Here is a 16,183-nt window from a genome sequence, read left to right on the forward strand (position 1 = left end):
GTTCCAAATCACACCATTACTAGGAGCAGTCTGAATTCTACCCTCAATCTGCCCTCAGGGAAGGAGCCAGAGCCCTTAAAAGATGCTTACAAAGGCAGAACTGTCCCCTCAGCCCAAGTAATTTATTTCCAACTGTATTCCAGTACTCCACCGTGCGTAAGTGAGCAAACCAAAAGTCCCTGTCTGCTGGAAATAATCCTGCAAATGACCTACCCACGTTCCCTAGAACTATGCAGGCTTGTTTGACAGTCCAAATCCCACCACACCCCAGGAAGGCACTGCTACCACTCAACTATGGTTCAGTCCACTGTCTTTCCTGAACCTCACTAGACTCTCCAGTGATGGGATGTGACCTGTTTATGGGAAACACACGTATCTGTACAAGGGACAGGCACTCTGTTCTGTCAAGGAACCTGTGCATACAGGTTCAGTGATGACAGCTGTGTGCCCTTAAGGGCAGGGTAAAGAATAAAGTATCTTTTCTAATACCCACTCGGCGACAAGAGATTTGCCAATGAGTCAAAAAACCTTTATTTCTTTGTACAGCCTCATGCTTTCTTGCCAGCTGCCTTTGAAGAAGGCGCTTTCTGGGCTGGGGTCTTCTGACCCTTCTGACCTTTAGCGGGAGGTGCTGCCTTCTGGCCTGAAGCCTTCTGGCCTGCAGCCTTCTTGGCGGGTCCTGTCGCCTTCTTGGGTGGAACTTTACCCTTAGCAGCAGCTGCTGCTGCAGCCGCAGCTGCAATGGCAGCCTTAGCAACAGGTGCCTTTTTGGGAGAGGCTTTCAGGATAGCTGCTCTCTGTAGTTTCTTGACTTCAGTCTTGATGATTCTGTTCCTCTGAAAACACAAGACAGCATTCAGGGCAGGCATGCACACAACTTCTTTCATTGTCTAAAAATCAAATTGTTTCTTCCATGCAACTAAACTTTAGTAAGGACACTTTTATAATCCTTATTGCGTGTACATGATGGAAGGACAATTCTGTGGGATCAGTTCTCTCCTTCCATTAGTAAGTTCTAAGACTCAAGGCCAGCACCTAACCCTGAGTACCTTCACACAGAGCTGTATCACTGGCCCCAACCTAACAATTTAAGGTACACAAAGCACCATGGACTGGCCACTATACCCTGTACATAACACAACACGTACACCTGAAAACTCACCATTTTCTTTGCCTTCATGACTTTGAAACGATCAAAATCTGTCATCTTGGCTTTCTGTTAAAAGAAAACAGAATGATCTCTCCTGTCATCCATCTCCACATCCTGGGCCCCCAAAACACAAAGGCTTTATGTCATTACCCTTTCCCTGGCATCAATCTTCTTGGCCCATCTTGTGGCTGCCCATTTCGTATTGATATCTGCCTTCTCCCAAGCTTTCCGTACATACTTCTGTCGGGCACTATGAAGAGCAAGACCAAGTTATTAGCTTTGCAGTCACACAGCCAAGGACAGCACCTCCCTCCCATCATACCCAGCTTTGGTTGGCTTCACAACACATAGGCATGGTAAACAATGCCAAAAAAAGATTAAATTTCAAAAATGTGTGTGTGTGTGGGGGGGGATCACCTCTGAACACTTGCTACTTACATACTACATCTGCATCAAACCACATCTTTTTGTAACTAACCACTGGTTTAATTTTGTACACTAACTTAGCCAAGTTTCTCATCATTACTGCTGTAACCCCTCAGGGACTCTCCTGCTGCACCCACTCCAGTCTAAGGGGACTGTAACTACCTGTCTCCCAAACCACAGCAGCTTATCTACTCTGTGGTGGCACATTTCAAAGGATGCTTCAGGACACCAACCACTGCTGACCTAACAACCACACAGCAAGGCAGGACCAGGACAGCGGTGGCAGCACCCTTTAATCCCAGCACCCCGGAGGCAGAGTCAGGTGGATCTTAGTGAGTTCAAGGCCAGCCTGGTCTACAAAGCAAGTCTGAGGACAGCCAGGGCTGTTACACAAAGAAACCCTGACGCAAAGAAAAACAAAAAGCCAACCAGTTCTGTCGCCTCCATGTCTTATAAGCGGGAAACATGCTTTCGTAGGTTAACTACTTTGTGGAAAGCACACACAAGTCCATCAAATCACGAGGAAGATTTCTGCACTTTAAAGCAGGGCATGGTAGCACCCAGAGCTCCATCACCAAGAGAGGCCAAGGCAGGAAGAGTGTGAGTCTGGGCTACACAGCACGAAACCATGTTAACACCAAAACAAACACAGGCCAACTTGGCTACTGCTTGGGGGGGGGGGGGTGCTCCCTGACATGAAGCCACAGGTACAATTCTGTTCTGCCAAAAGCAGTAGTAACATAGCAAAGCGACTCAGGGAGCAAGAGTAGACTTTCTCATTCAATTTATTGTATGAAAATGAAATACAGAGTAAGGGGGAAGAGACAAAAATACGGGTAACTTCCATGACAAAAATGACTGGGCGATTTTAAGGAATTAAGGGTCTGTTTGCTAACTGAAAGTCCCACTTTCTGGGTTGGCTCTGAACCTCTCGTACTGTCTGTACATTCTCAAGGGGAAATAGACAGTGGCACGAAACTGGAAGGCGACTTAGAACCAGGCCTTACCTGTGTGGGAACTTGAGGATGAAGTCAGTGAGCTGCATGCATTTGAAAGGCATGGCCTGTCTCCTCACCCGGGTGCAGGGTCCATCCACCAGAGCCTAGAATACAGAACCAGGATCTCAGAGGCTACCTAAGTCAAGATGGCTGAACATGCTAACTCACGCCTCTTGTCCCTTGGTCCCTTCTAATGAGGCCAACATGCTTTCTGTGAGCTCAGTGTCCCAGACAGGAGATCAAGTGGCCCAAGCTGGTGGCGATCTCACAGAGGTAGCCCTAACCTCAGAGCTGGGAACCAACTCCAGAGCCTTGGGCAGAGCAAACGCTCTACCAACAGCTATTTCTCTAGCCCCTCAACTCCTTTTACATTCACCTCATTTAGACTGACCTGAATTTTGGCCGTGACTAAAGCATCTGCCTGGTTTACTTCGTGAGAAAATCTAGGATGAACTCTGTGCTTCGGACCCCGTGCCCAGTGGTCTCTCAAAGGTAAAGAACCCCACCCGAGAACCATCCACGGTGTTGCCAAACCTACTGCCACGTAAAACACTCCTTACACACGTACCCGGTTCTGATCAATAACATCGACAATCGCGACCAGCTTTCCAGCATGAGGCCCAAAGGAGACGTAGGCCACCCGGCCAACCTCCACGAAGCGCCGGAACACCTAAAAATGGGAGCGAAGAGACAGGGGTTGGCTTTAACTATTCCGAGTCCGGAACTGCACTTAGTAACCGGCATTTTTTTCGGCTAAAACGTCCTGTAGCCACTTTCCCTCCATAAAGTCTCCTGGGTTTGCCCTTACCCATCCTCGAAACTCTCTGGCCTCCTACGATCCCTTTGATGTTCGGGAGATGAGCGCACGGATCGAGCCTGACCCACTCCCCGCCGCAGCGCCGCCATCCCCGACCCTCGCCCCCGGCAACTCCCCGCCACTGCGCACGCGTGGTCCAGGCGCCCGGCAGGGCCTTCCACGCGACGGAGAGCCGCGCTCCCCGGGGGCTGTATTCCACGTCCCGCCGACTCCCAGCGCGCGGCCTGGGTCACGCAGTGCCATCCCACGCCGCGGCTCGCCCGCCCGGGGCGGAAGGCGAGCGGCACAACGGCCGCGCTCGGAGCCCTGAGCACACACACTCACCATGTCGGCGGCGTTCAGCGAGAAGGAAGAGGGCCCGCCCGGCCGTGCGCATGTGTCGGCGGAAGCTCCGCCCCGACGTCCTGCGTGACCACCGATTGGTCGAGGGGACGGGACTGACGTGCGTCTGCGCGTGCTCGGTGGCTGAAAGCATGGCGGTGGCGTCTTGGTTCCGGTTACAGCTTCTCGGACACGTGTTGTGAAGTTGGCGTTTCAGTTTCTCCTTTCTCGTTTATTTGGTTTTGGTTTGGTTAGGTTTGAGACAAATCTGTCAGTGTTGACTCTAGGCAGGTCTCTCGCTCACAGCAACGCTCCTGCCGTAGTCCCCCGAATGCTGGCATGGCAGGACGGTCACCCCTGAGCACTTTAGGGACAGGAGGGCCACAGGGCCTGTGCATTCTATTCAAACTGCCGCCCCACTTCACTTTGCTTCTGTATCCGCGGATTTGATGATCAGTCGAATTGGTGGCGCGCGCCCTTAATCCTGGCACTCGGGAGGCGCAGACAGAAACAATTCTAAATTCCAAGCCTGCTTGCTCTTCAAACCGAGTTCTGTGCCAGCCAGGGATACATAGAGTGACCCTATTTTAAAAAGCAAATTTAAGGGACATTGGGAAGAAAAGAGGGACGTGATTGGGTCCAGAATCCCAGGTGTCGCCATACCCATAGACTAGTCAGGTTTCCTTTACAGATCTTAGATCGAACCATTTGAGAAGAAATCTCCCCTCCACCCTTTCACGTTGCTTCTTTTGCTTTTATTTATTTATGCTTGTGTGAGGGCGCGAGTGTCCCTGGCGTGTGTGGAGGTCAGTAGGTCCCTGGGACCTGGCAGCAAGCCCCTTTGCCCACTGAGTCATATCACTGACCCGAATTATATAGTTTTCAAAGATATGAACAAGAGTGGCCATACCAGTACTTTTTCAGATTTTTGTTGTTTGTTAAGACAGGGTTTCTCTATGTAACCCTGGCTGCCCTGGAACTAGGTAGACCAGGCTGACCTTGAACTCAGAGATCCAGCTGCCTCCTTCTCCCAGGTGCAGGGATTAAAGGCGTGGGCCACCACGCCCAACCTCTTTTTCTTTTCTAATAATAGCACAAACTGGGAGCTGTAGAGACCCATAAACAAGAGAATGGATAACTTTTGGTAGCCTGTAGCAGCAAAATCTCTGAGACTTTGGAACAGAACCCTAAGTGAAGTAAACAGATAAGAAGGATAGTTACTATATTATTTTATTTTACATAAGATTTACAGCCGGCAAAGCCCTAAGTGTGTGAAGTACGAATCGTGGCTCTGAGAGGTGTCTCAGTGGGTAAAGCCCTTAGCGCTAGGTCAGGAGTTCAGATCTCCTAACACCTATGTAACTATTCTATGGGTATGGTGACCGGCCTCTAAGCCCAGTCCTCGGGAGGCTGAAGCAGTCGGATCCCAGGGGCTCACTGGCTAAAGAACCTGGCCTGCTTGGTGAGCTCCATGTCCCACAGCAGACCTTGTCTTAATAAGACAGAAGGGAATGAAGGCAGATACCGGGAGCCACCCACTGGCTTTTGCAGCGATGCACACACGTGGGAACAAGCAAGAAAAACCAGCAAACTAGTGTCAATCTTGTTTTTCCATGGTGCAGGCCACCGTTGCTGGAGGTGGCAGGCTTCTGAGTCTTGCCATCCCTTCACCCACCAGTACGATGCAGGAGTCTTTACTTTGTGCAGCTGTGCCCTTTTTTTTTCTCCAAGTGTGTATTAACTTTAAAAAATTTTTTTGAAAAGAAAAATCCTTCTTTTCTTTATGAGAGTTCCCTGGCTCTACCGCAACCAGAGAATTGAAGGCAGTTTGGGGGAGGGCTGAGATAGTTTAAAATCCAGTGGTATAGTGAGCACGCTTTGAGAAACACTGGGGAAGTCCCTCAGTTTACAGGACTTTGCCATGGATACGAAGTTGGATTATGTCACCTCATTCCCGTCCCTTCACTGTTCTCCTTTGTCTTGAGGATGGACAGCATAACCAAGGTCCCCCTATCATCTCACCCGTAACCCTCTGATGTTCTCCTTTGCCTTGAGGATGGACAAGGTCCCCCCATCATCTCACCCAGACACCCTCCGATGTTCTAATACCTTCTGCTTCCTCCTGGAAAGACCAGAGTGCATCCTTGAGGGGATGTCTCAAGACCTTTACCAAGAAGCATCAGGCTGTTTCAGATTCCTTACAAGCTCCATTTTGTTGTTGAGCTAACCTTCTCCAAGCAAGCCTTGTCCTTGGTCTAGTCCAAAGACTCGTTCACAGGGGTCGTCTTAAGACCATCGAAAAACACAGATATTTACATTACGATTCATAACAGCAAAATTACAGTTAATGAAGTAGCAATAAATTTTATGGTTGGGGGGTCACCACAGCATGAGGAACTGTATTAAAGGGCCAAAGCATTAGGATGACCCTAGCTTGTGGCAAGTAGACAGAAACAAAACAGCACACTGGGTGCCTTCCTCAGTCACTCTTCACTCTGTTTTTTTGAGGCAGGGTCTTTCACTGAACCCAGAGTTTGCCAGTTCCTCTGGGCTGGCCACTGAGCCCCGGAAATGCCCTTGTCTCCACCTGCCAGCCCAGCATGACCGCTCAGCCCATCAGCCCTAACTTCTCATGTGTGTGAAGGGGAACCAAATTCAGGCCTTTATGGTCATTAAGCCCTTTATCTAGTTTGTACTAATGTGTGTGGGGGAAGGGGTCCCCTTGGAGGCCAGAGAAGGTATCCAGTCCCCTAAGGCGATAGAGGTACAAGTAGCTGTGAGCTGGGCACTGAACTCTAATTCTCTCCAAGAGCACAAGAAAGCTCTCAACTTTGGAGTCATCTCTGTAGCCCCAGATGAGCCCCACTTCAGTTTCTTAATTGCTACATGTGTGAGCGTTCTGCATGCCAGCTTCCAAGCACCAAGCACAAACACACTCAGTACCCGCAGAGGCCAAAAGAGGGCATCACATCCCCTGGAACTGGAGTTTAATAGCCGGTTATGAGTTGCTATGTAGGTAGGACCTCCGCAAGAGCAGCAAGTACTAGAAACCGCCGAGTCGTCTCAGCCCCTCTCAATAAATCCATCAGCCCGAGACGTCTGCCTTTGCTGGAGAGCGAAGAGCGAAGCGGTGCCGTGTGCGGAGAGCTGAGATAAAGGATATTCCTGGCAAGAGGGACTGGAAATCCTTGCCACCCTGCTACTCCCTGCACAAGCCCCTCTCCACCCTGGCCCAGTCATATCATACCCAGAGGGCAGCGGAGAGGGCGGGATCAGAGAGGCAATCTGGAGGACTGACAGGATGTGATTGGGCTAGCTCCAACCAGAGTGTTTCTCAAAGTTTGTTTGTGTTCTGTTATTTGCTCACAGTGGGTGTTCTGGCCCTGTCTTCCAGTGTAGACAGAGCATGCGGTACCTGTGTTCTGTTAGTAGAACTAGGTCCTGGGAAGCTCCACTGCCCCTCTCTGACTGTGTGATGTTAGCTAGATTAGCCTCTAGTCCCCTTCCCTCTGTGAAACTTCAAAGCTCTCTGTATGCAGGGTGTGGTGGTGCACACTTGTGATCCCAGCTACTTGGGAGACCAAGGCGGGAGCAGCAAGGCTGGACTGTATTGATGTGCACAGGTCTGAGTTGGAGATCAGGTGTGAATGTGTGCAAAACAGTGCCTCAGTGTGAGCAGCAGTAGTGATAGAGAGCCAGTGGTGTGTGTGTGTGTGTATGCATGCATGTGCATGTGTGTGTGTGGGTGGTAGACATTTGGGGGTATAGCATAGGGTCTGGGTATCTGTAGGAGGAGCACAGATGTAGGGGCCATGAGAGTTAGAATAGCTGGGACAGTGTATGAGTGGGATGGGTGTGGCTTTATGAGTGTGTAAACACAAGTAGGGTTGAGATATCTGTGATGTATATAACGCATGTAGAACACAGCTAAGTGAGGGCTTACACACTTACAGGTGTGAGAAACAAAGACACATTAAAGGATACATGACTTTGGCAGGGGAGATACTTAGAGCTGGCTTTCTTACCTGTACAACTAAGAACTTATTATCGGACCATGATCCTGAGCCCTCAAGAGCTTTTACAGTAAGCACAGAGAATGTTCTGGGTTTTTTTTTTTTTTTTTTTTTTTGGTTTTTCGAGACAGGGTTTCTCTGTGGTTTTGGAGCCTGTCCTGGAACTAGCTCTTGTAGACCAGGCTGGTCTCGAACTCACAGAGATCCGCCTGCCTCTGCCTCCCGAGTGCTGGGATTAAAGGCGTGCGCCACCACCGCCCGGCTGTTCTGGTTTTATTAGACACATCTTTGTTTTTAAAGTCATAAACTGGGAGGCTTCTAGGAGTCAGAGATCAGCAAGTAAAATCAAAACATTTGACATTCTTTTTTAAGATTTGTTTTGCTTTTATTTAAAAAGATTTTTATTTGCTAACTTTATGTATGTGGCATTTCGTTTGCATGTCTGGCTGTGTACCACATGCATTCGGTGCTGGAGGAAGCTAGAAGAGGGAATCAGGCCCCTGGTACTAGAGACACAGACAGTTGTGAGCTGCCATATTGGTGTGGGGAACTGAACCCAGGTCCACTAGGAGGGCAGCCGGTACTCTCCCCAGTGAGCCACCTCTAGGAGGGCAGCCAGTACTCACACCAATGAGCCATCTCTCCAGCGCCTGTTTTTATTTCTGCTTTATGCATCTTTGTTAGTTGTGCAAGACCCTGTCTCAAACCTGAAACAAAGGCTGGGGGAGACAGCCCAGTCGGTCAGTAAAAGACATGCAAACCAAAAGATCCATGTTCAATACCCAGAACTTGTTACTCAATAAAAATAAACTCTGGAATCCCAGCATGGAGGAGGCAGAGCAGAGCTACGTAATAGGAATGGTCTTCTTCTTAAAAATACCACCCTGTCTCCTTAGGAGAAAGGGCTGCATATGTAAATTAACAGATAAGCATTGCAAAATAAAAATAAGAGTTTATTCCATATGGTGCCCACAACCAGCCATGTGAAATAGCATTGATGTGTAGCTTGTAGTGACCGGGCTTGCTGAAGCCCTTTCTCTTCCCACTTTGAAGGGAAATACTCCCAAAACTGCCTTTTTCCCCCCACAAATCAAGTGTGGCAGCTACTCGGGGAGAACTGTAATTGGGGTAAATAATTGGTCAGAAATTCCAGCCTGGGATGTCTTAGGACAGGGTCACGTATACCCATGAGAGCGGCAGGAAAACCGCATGCCAGGAGGACAGCAGAAAGGCAGCCCCGGGCAGTGGACTGGCTGAGAGCACAGCAGTGAGACCACACACAAGGATGATGGCACACACCAAGTAGCAGCCCCATGACCAGAGCCCCAAGGGGGAACTCCACGATGAGAAGAGCTACCGTTCTAGTGACTTCTGCGTGTCTTCATGCTTCAGGTTCTGCCTACATGACAAGGCCAGGCATCCTTGGGGCTGCAGTTTTCTTAGGCTAGGGCTATGGCTCAGTTGGTAGAATACTTGCCTAGCATGCATGAAGCCTGAGGGTTCCAGCTCATAAACTGGGTGTATTGATTCATAGCTGTAATTGCAGCGCTCAGGAGCTCAGGAGTAGATCAGAAGTTCAAGGTCATTCTTGGCTACATAGTGAGCTGGAGGCTAGCATGAGCTACAACAAACGAGACTCTGTACTATCATCTTCCCCACTCAGTGCTACATCCTACCAGCCAGGGAGCTTAATGCTTATGGGATTGCTAAATGAAGTGTCAGTGATCTGAGACAGGGCTGGACTTACAACTAAAAGACTTACGAAGGAGGGTGAGATGTCCCAGTCAGAGCCTTCATGGGCGCCTTGCTAGGAAGAATAGTGAGGGAGAGAAAATGGAAGCCGGGCCCTGTGGTCAGTTCTTCCATGTTAAATTATTATGTTCCTGATTTCCTCTGGAGTGATGGAGCGAAGTCCCTGAACATGATGTGACTGCCTGTGTCTCCTTGATTCCCAGTGGATCAGCAATCAGGTAGGGAGGGGTTGCAGGGGCAACTCTCACAGGTGGTGCTCTGATGGGAGCCAGCAGCTGAGAGGCATGTGATCTTGGTGTGTAACCTTGGAGCAGGTCCTGGTGGCAGCCACTTTGCTCACATTGTCCGATGTCATTCTGGTGGGTTACAGGCAGTCTCAGGCTTGGAAGGCTCAATCCGAATCCACTGCTTGTTCAAAGGCGTTCTCAGAGTGTCCCTTTGTCCTGAATGCTAAACACAGATACAGAAGAAATGCCAGGCACAGCAAGGCGATGGCCGTGAAGAAGGCCAGAATGCCCATAAAGACAGGGGGCTGAATCGGCAGACGGATCAAGGTACTTCCAGCTGGGATCTGGTTGGTCAAGCTGAGCATGTATCCTAGGGACCAGGAGATGCTGCTGTTCCCCACCTGCAGAGGAGAGCAGATGGCTCAGTTCCCAGGCAGAGTTGCAGGCTGGTCCCAGCCCACACAAGGTCATTGTAAACAGAGACTGTTCCTTCATTCCCCAGCCACCCAGACCCAAATAATCACACAAAACTATATTAATTACAACACTGTTTGGCCAATACCTCAGGCATATTCCTAGCTAGCTCTTACATCTTAAATTAACCCATTTCTATTAATCTGTGTATCACCATGAGGTTGTGGCCTACAAGTAAGGTTCCGGTATCTTTTTCCTTCAGCAGCTACATGGTGTCTCCCTGACTCGGCCTTCTTTCTCCCTGCATTCAGTTAGTCCCTCTCTCCTCTCCCCCAGCTCTATTCTGCCCTTTCATAGGCTGATATGGGAGTGATTTCTTATTAATAAAGAAACTGCCTAGGCCCATTTGATAGGCCAACCCTTAGGTAGGCGGAGAAAACAGAACAGAAGGCTGGGAGAAAGAAAGCTGAGTCAGCAGTCGCCATGATTCTCCCACTCCAGACAGACGCAGGTTAAGATCTTTCCTGGTAAGCCACCTCGTGGGCTATACAGAATATTAGAAATGGGTTAGATCAATATGTAAGAGCTAGCCAATAAGAGGCTGGAACTAATGGGCCAGGCAGTGTTTAAAAGAATACAGTTTCCTTGTAATTATTTCGGGGCATAAACTAGCCAGGCAGCCATGAGCCGGGGCTGCAGGAACACAGCCCGCTGCTCCGCTCCCCATTACAACAGAGTGGCAATAGGCCAAAGTAGCTTCTTTATTAACCAATGGTAATAAAACATATTCACAGCATACAGAGGGAAATGCCACATCAGGACACCCTGAAGAGAAGGTCAAAGGGTTTGCTATGTTCTGATACTGCACCATAACCACAAAGAATCTGGTTCCCCCTTCAGTACGATGATCAGAAAACTGAGTTCCCTACAAGCCCAGCTAAGCGGAGGCACAGTCCCAGCAGCGAAAGAGTTGCTATTGTGAAGGGTGACCGGCCTGTTTGTGCTTAAGGAAAGGGTTAGAAGGTCTTGACCCAACCCAAGATTGGGTCCTAGAAACAGTGTGTAGCCCAAATGGGAAGCCCACTGTGTTCATGTCTTCTGATAGGTACCCCTTCCCTCCTCTCTCCTTCCCTTCCCTCCTCTCCCCTTCCCTTCCCTCCTCCTCTTCTCTCCCCTTCCCTTCTGTCCTCTCCCCTTCCCTTCCCTCCTCTCTCCTTCCCTTCCCTCCTCTCTCCTCCCCTTCCCTCCTCTCCCCTTCCCTTCCCTCCTCCTCTTCTCTCCCCTTCCCTTCTGTCCTCTCCCTTTCCTTTCCCTCCTCTCCCCTTCCCTCCTCTCCCCTTCCCTTCCCTCCTCTCCCCTCCCCTCCCCTTCCCTTCCCTCCTCCTCTTTTCTCCCCTTCCCTTCCCTCCTCCTCTTCTCTCCCCTTCCCTTCCCTCCTCTCTCTTTCCCTTTTCCTATCCCTATTCTAAAACGTCTCATTATGTAATTCCGCCTGTCCTGGCACTCACTCTGTAGACCAGGCTGGCCTCGAACTCACAGAGATCAGTCTGTCTTTGCCTCTAGAGTACTGGAATTTAAGGCATGTGCCACCACATCCGGCCTTGCATCTGCTTTTTAACTATCATATTTCAAGGCTATCTTTTTAGACATCTCCATATTTTGAATTTGCAATCTATAGTGAATCAAATTTATCATCTGTACTCTTTATCTCAAATGATGCTCTTCTTCAAAATTGTTGGCCCAGCTATTAAATGACAGCACTGGCTTCTTCCATCGCAGTGTTTGCTTGTTATTTATTCATATCACACTTTTGCTTAGTGTCCTGTGCGTGCGTATGTGTGCATGCGTGTGTGTGTGTGCATGCGTGTGCGTGTGTGTGTGCGTGTGTATCTTCGTGGGGGTGCATGCATGCCATAGCATGCATGTAGAAATCTCGTGACAACTTTCAGGGGTAGGTTCTCCCCTTACACAATGTGGATCTGAGAATGGGACTCCATCAGGCCCAGAGGCAGGTGCTTTTACCCACTGAGCCATTTCACTGGCCCTTGGCTTGACATTAAGAAAACTTTTTATTAAACTTTCAATTTGTATATTACTCTTTTTAACTTTTCATTTGTATATGAGCATGGGACAGGATCTTCTTCTTCTTCTTCTTCTTCTTCTTCTTCTTCTTCTTCTTCGTCTCAAGTAGTTCAGGCTGGCCTTGAACTTCTTTCTGCTTCACCTCTGCTTTTCAAGTGCCAGGATCACAGCTCAGAGGCTCACAAGGTCACAAGTTCATGGGATCACAGTGTTACTGGGATCAGAGTGTTACTTTTCTTCCTAAAAATTGCTCATTCTTGCTCTTTTCTATATCTTTGTAGTATCTCCTTCCTATTTGACTACTGTCTTTATTTTTATTTTCTTTTTTTTCTTTTTTTTTTTTTGAGACAGGGTTTCTCTGTGGTTTTGGAGCCTGTCCTGGAACTAGCTCTTGTAGACCAGGCTGGTCTCGAACTCACAGAGATCCGCCTGCCTCTGCCTCCCGAGTGCTGGGATTAAAGGCGTGCGCCACCACCACCCAGCTTTGACTACTGTCTTTAAACTGTATTCAGTGCTTGTGTAGAAAATCTCCTTGTCTGTGTACACCCTTTTTGTCTTGTTTTGGTTTTGTTTTTAAATATTTATTTATTTATTATGTATACAATATATGCCTGCAGGCCAGAAGAGGGCACCAGACCTCATTACAGATGGTTGTGAGCCACCATGTGGTTGCTGGGAATTGAACTCAGGACCTTTGGAATAGCAAGCAATGCTCTTAACCGCTGAGCCATCTCTCCAGCCCCTTGTTTTTGTTTTTTGAGACAGGGTTTCTCTGTGTAGCCCTGGCCGTTCTGGAACTCACTTTGTAGACTAGTCTGGCCTCGAACTCACAGGGAGCCTGCCTCTGCCTCCCAAGTACTGGAATGAAAGGCGTGTGCCACCACCACCTAATTGCTTACATTCTTATTACCCATCTCTCTCTCTCTGTCTCTCTCTCTCTGTCTCTCTCTCTGTCTCTCTCTCTCTCTCTGTCTCGCTCTCTCTCTCTCTCTCACGCGCACACACACACACACACACACACACACACACACACACACTAGCACTCAGGAGGAAGAGACAGACTGATTTCTGGGAGTTCAAAGCCTGCCTAGCCTACATGAGTTCCAAGCAAGCCAAGGTGACATAGGGAGTTCCTAAACTGTAAATAGATAACCACTTGGCCAGGAGCAAATTCTTTACCATTAAAGAAAAGTAAAATTTAAAAATTTTGCAGTGTCAGGAAAGTAAAATTTAAAAATTTTACAGTATGTGTCTGTGTGTATGTATGTATGTGTATGTGTCTGTGTGTTTGTGTGTGTATCTGTATGTATGTGTGTATGTGTCTGTGTATGTATGTGTGTGTCTATGTGAGTCTGTGTGTGTATGTATGTGTCTGTCTATGTATGTATGTATGTGTGTGTATGTATGTGTCTGTGTGTGTGTGTGCGCATGTGCGTGTGTGTGTGTGAACATAATACATGCGGCAGCACCTATGTGGAGGTCAGAGGACAACAAGCAGGAGCTGTCTTCTTCTCCATTGTGTGTTTGTGTGTGTATCTGTATGTATGTATGTATGTATGTATGTATGTGTCTGTGTATGTGTGTGTGTGTGTGTGTGTGTGTGTGTGTGTGTGTGTGTGAACATAATACATGCGGCAGCACCTATGTGGAGGTCAGAGGACAACAAGCAGGAGCTGTCTTCTTCTTCAGTGTGTGTTTTGGGGACTGAATCAGGTCACTGGGAAGGGCCCTCACCAGCTGAGCCATCTGGCCAGTCCCAGGAAGGAAATTTAAACCCAGAGCGTCTCCTCGGTGCAGAGATATTCTCCATTCCTGCAGTATGCTTGGCAGATGCCCGCACTTGCTAGGGGAGGGCTTGGCACATCCCCACACCTCCAGACAGCCTCATTGTTTTGTTTTGTTATTTTTTTTTTAGATGACTCAATTTTACTTACATGAAAATAGACAGCCCCAAGCTTAATTCGGAATATTGATTGGATTAATCCAATTTTACCAAAGCTGGAACTGAACAGCATGGCTCCAGACATCCTGTAGCCTTTGCTCCAGCCATTTCTGAACTGAGAACATTCTATCAGAACCGGGAACACAGCAGTGGCCAACCAGATTCACAGGCAAGCTCTGCCCGAAGCAGCTGTCCCTCCGCTTCCTAAACATCTTAGGTCTAGGCAATATCTATCTATCTCTCTGGCTATCATCTGTCTGTCCGTCTCTTTCCGGTATCTATCTTCCATCTATCTATCATCATTTAATCTATTACCACCCACCCATCCAGCACATCAATCTACCATCAATCTATCATCTATCTAATCTACCTATCGTCTATATAATCACCTATCATCTGCTATACCATCTATCTATAGCTGAGACAAGAAGAGCCTCCCCATCCCTCAGTTTAGTCTGTAATCACAGTGACCTCAGGTTCTCTTGAAGAGAGAATTTTCATTTAATGAGAAAGAGCTAATGTGAACCCCTCACGCTCTCAACACAGTATCTTACCTTGTCATTTGTATAACATGGAGAGTACTTAATTATTATGTTATAAAACAAACTATAAGCCAGGAGAGATGGTGTACATCCTTAACCCTAGTACTTACATAGTGAGCTCCTGGCCAGCCAGGGCTACATAGTGAGCTCCTGGCCAGCCAGGGTTACATAGTGAGCTCCGGGCCAGCCAGGGCTACATAGTGAGCTCCAGGCCAGCCTGGGCTACATAGTGAGCTCCTGGCCAGCCAGGGTTACATAGTGAGCTCCTGGTCAGCCTGTGCTACATAGTGAGACCATGTCTCCAAGAAGAAAAGAAATAAAGAAAAGAAAAGAAAAACGTGAACTCAGTACTGACTACACTCCACTCTGAGCTGAAGGCTGGCATCTCTCATGCCCAGACTCCCCCCTCCTTGGGCACCCATCCATTGGCCCTCAGTTCTAATCTTCTCATCCACAGCAATCTCCTGAGAACAACGGCTTTAAATTCTGTCACCTCTTTTCCTGGGGTGTTCACAGGCAATCGGCAAGATTTGGTCATCCTTTAACCTTTGACCTCTCCTCTACATCCACGCATATAAACCTTTCTATGGCAAGGAAAACAAGAAACCAGTATGTGCTTTGACTTACTTCCTTCTCAAAACGTATCTGAGGCCAAGTCTCCTCCGTGAATTTGTATCCGTTCACGAGCAGGTGGTAGATATAGTGGGCTGAGAAGCAGTAGGACCGGGCATACACCTCATCAAATCTGGGAAGCAGGGACGGGAGCTGGAAAGGACAGAGAGGCATCTGAGAGGGGGGCAGGCAGGGGAACCCCCAGAGGGTGACAGCAGTGTCTCAGAACCCATCCCTCAGAATGTCAAGATGAAAATGACAGGTAACATACATACACGTACACACACACATACATACACACACACACATACATACACATACACACACATACACACACATACATACACATACACATACACACATACACACACATACATACACATACACACACATACACACATACATACACATACATACACATACATACACATACACACACATACACACACATACACACACATACACACGCATACATACACGCACATACACACACATACATACACATACACACATACATACACATACACACACATACACACACACATACACACACATACACACACATACACACACATACATACACATACACACACATACACACACATACATACAAATACACACACACATACACACACACACACATACACACACACATACACACACAATTGCATAAGACCCAAAGTATCTGCCCAGCGTTGCTTACAATCCAGGTCATGGAGACTGCCCACACCAAGGCTGCTTTGACCTGCCCTGGTTTTTCTCTTTCATTTATCTATTTTCAGGTAGGGTCTCATATAGCATGTGCTAACCCTGAACACACAATGGACACACACACACGTATACACACATATGGATACACATGCTTTCCTATATCACATATACATTCA

The 16,183-nt window shown here is 48.1% G+C and overlaps 2 protein-coding genes across 4 annotated transcripts in view; both read right to left on the reverse strand.

Moving 5' to 3' along the window:
• Nucleotides 1–507: 507 nt before the first annotated feature.
• Nucleotides 508–3,814, reverse strand: Rpl14 (ribosomal protein L14). Its single transcript, XM_041677294.1, has 6 exons — nt 3,716–3,814; nt 3,143–3,244; nt 2,584–2,678; nt 1,301–1,400; nt 1,163–1,216; nt 508–836 (listed from the first exon to the last, which is right to left on the reverse strand). Exons 1-6 carry the CDS (start codon nt 3,716–3,718, stop codon nt 549–551), a joined length of 642 nt encoding a protein of 213 aa, XP_041533228.1. The 5' UTR covers nt 3,719–3,814; the 3' UTR covers nt 508–548.
• Nucleotides 3,815–8,098: 4,284 nt separating this feature from the next.
• Nucleotides 8,099–16,183, reverse strand: part of Entpd3 (ectonucleoside triphosphate diphosphohydrolase 3) — a 30,428-nt gene continuing 22,343 nt past the window's right edge. For 2 of the 3 annotated variants that reach the window (XM_041677205.1, XM_041677204.1), the window contains exons 10-11: nt 15,312–15,449; nt 8,099–10,105 (exon numbers count right to left, since the gene is read on the reverse strand). In XM_041677205.1, the coding sequence (XP_041533139.1) occupies nt 9,869–10,105; nt 15,312–15,449 (375 nt within the window). In that variant the 3' untranslated portion in view covers nt 8,099–9,868. The remainder of the gene's footprint in view (nt 10,106–15,311; nt 15,450–16,183) is intronic. The other variant, XM_041677206.1, reaches the window with a different exon arrangement.

This window comes from Microtus oregoni, unplaced genomic scaffold (genome assembly GCF_018167655.1).
Source record: "Microtus oregoni isolate MIOR12 unplaced genomic scaffold, Mior012 000028F_ref0000031, whole genome shotgun sequence".
Taxonomy (NCBI): Eukaryota; Metazoa; Chordata; class Mammalia; order Rodentia; family Cricetidae; genus Microtus; species Microtus oregoni.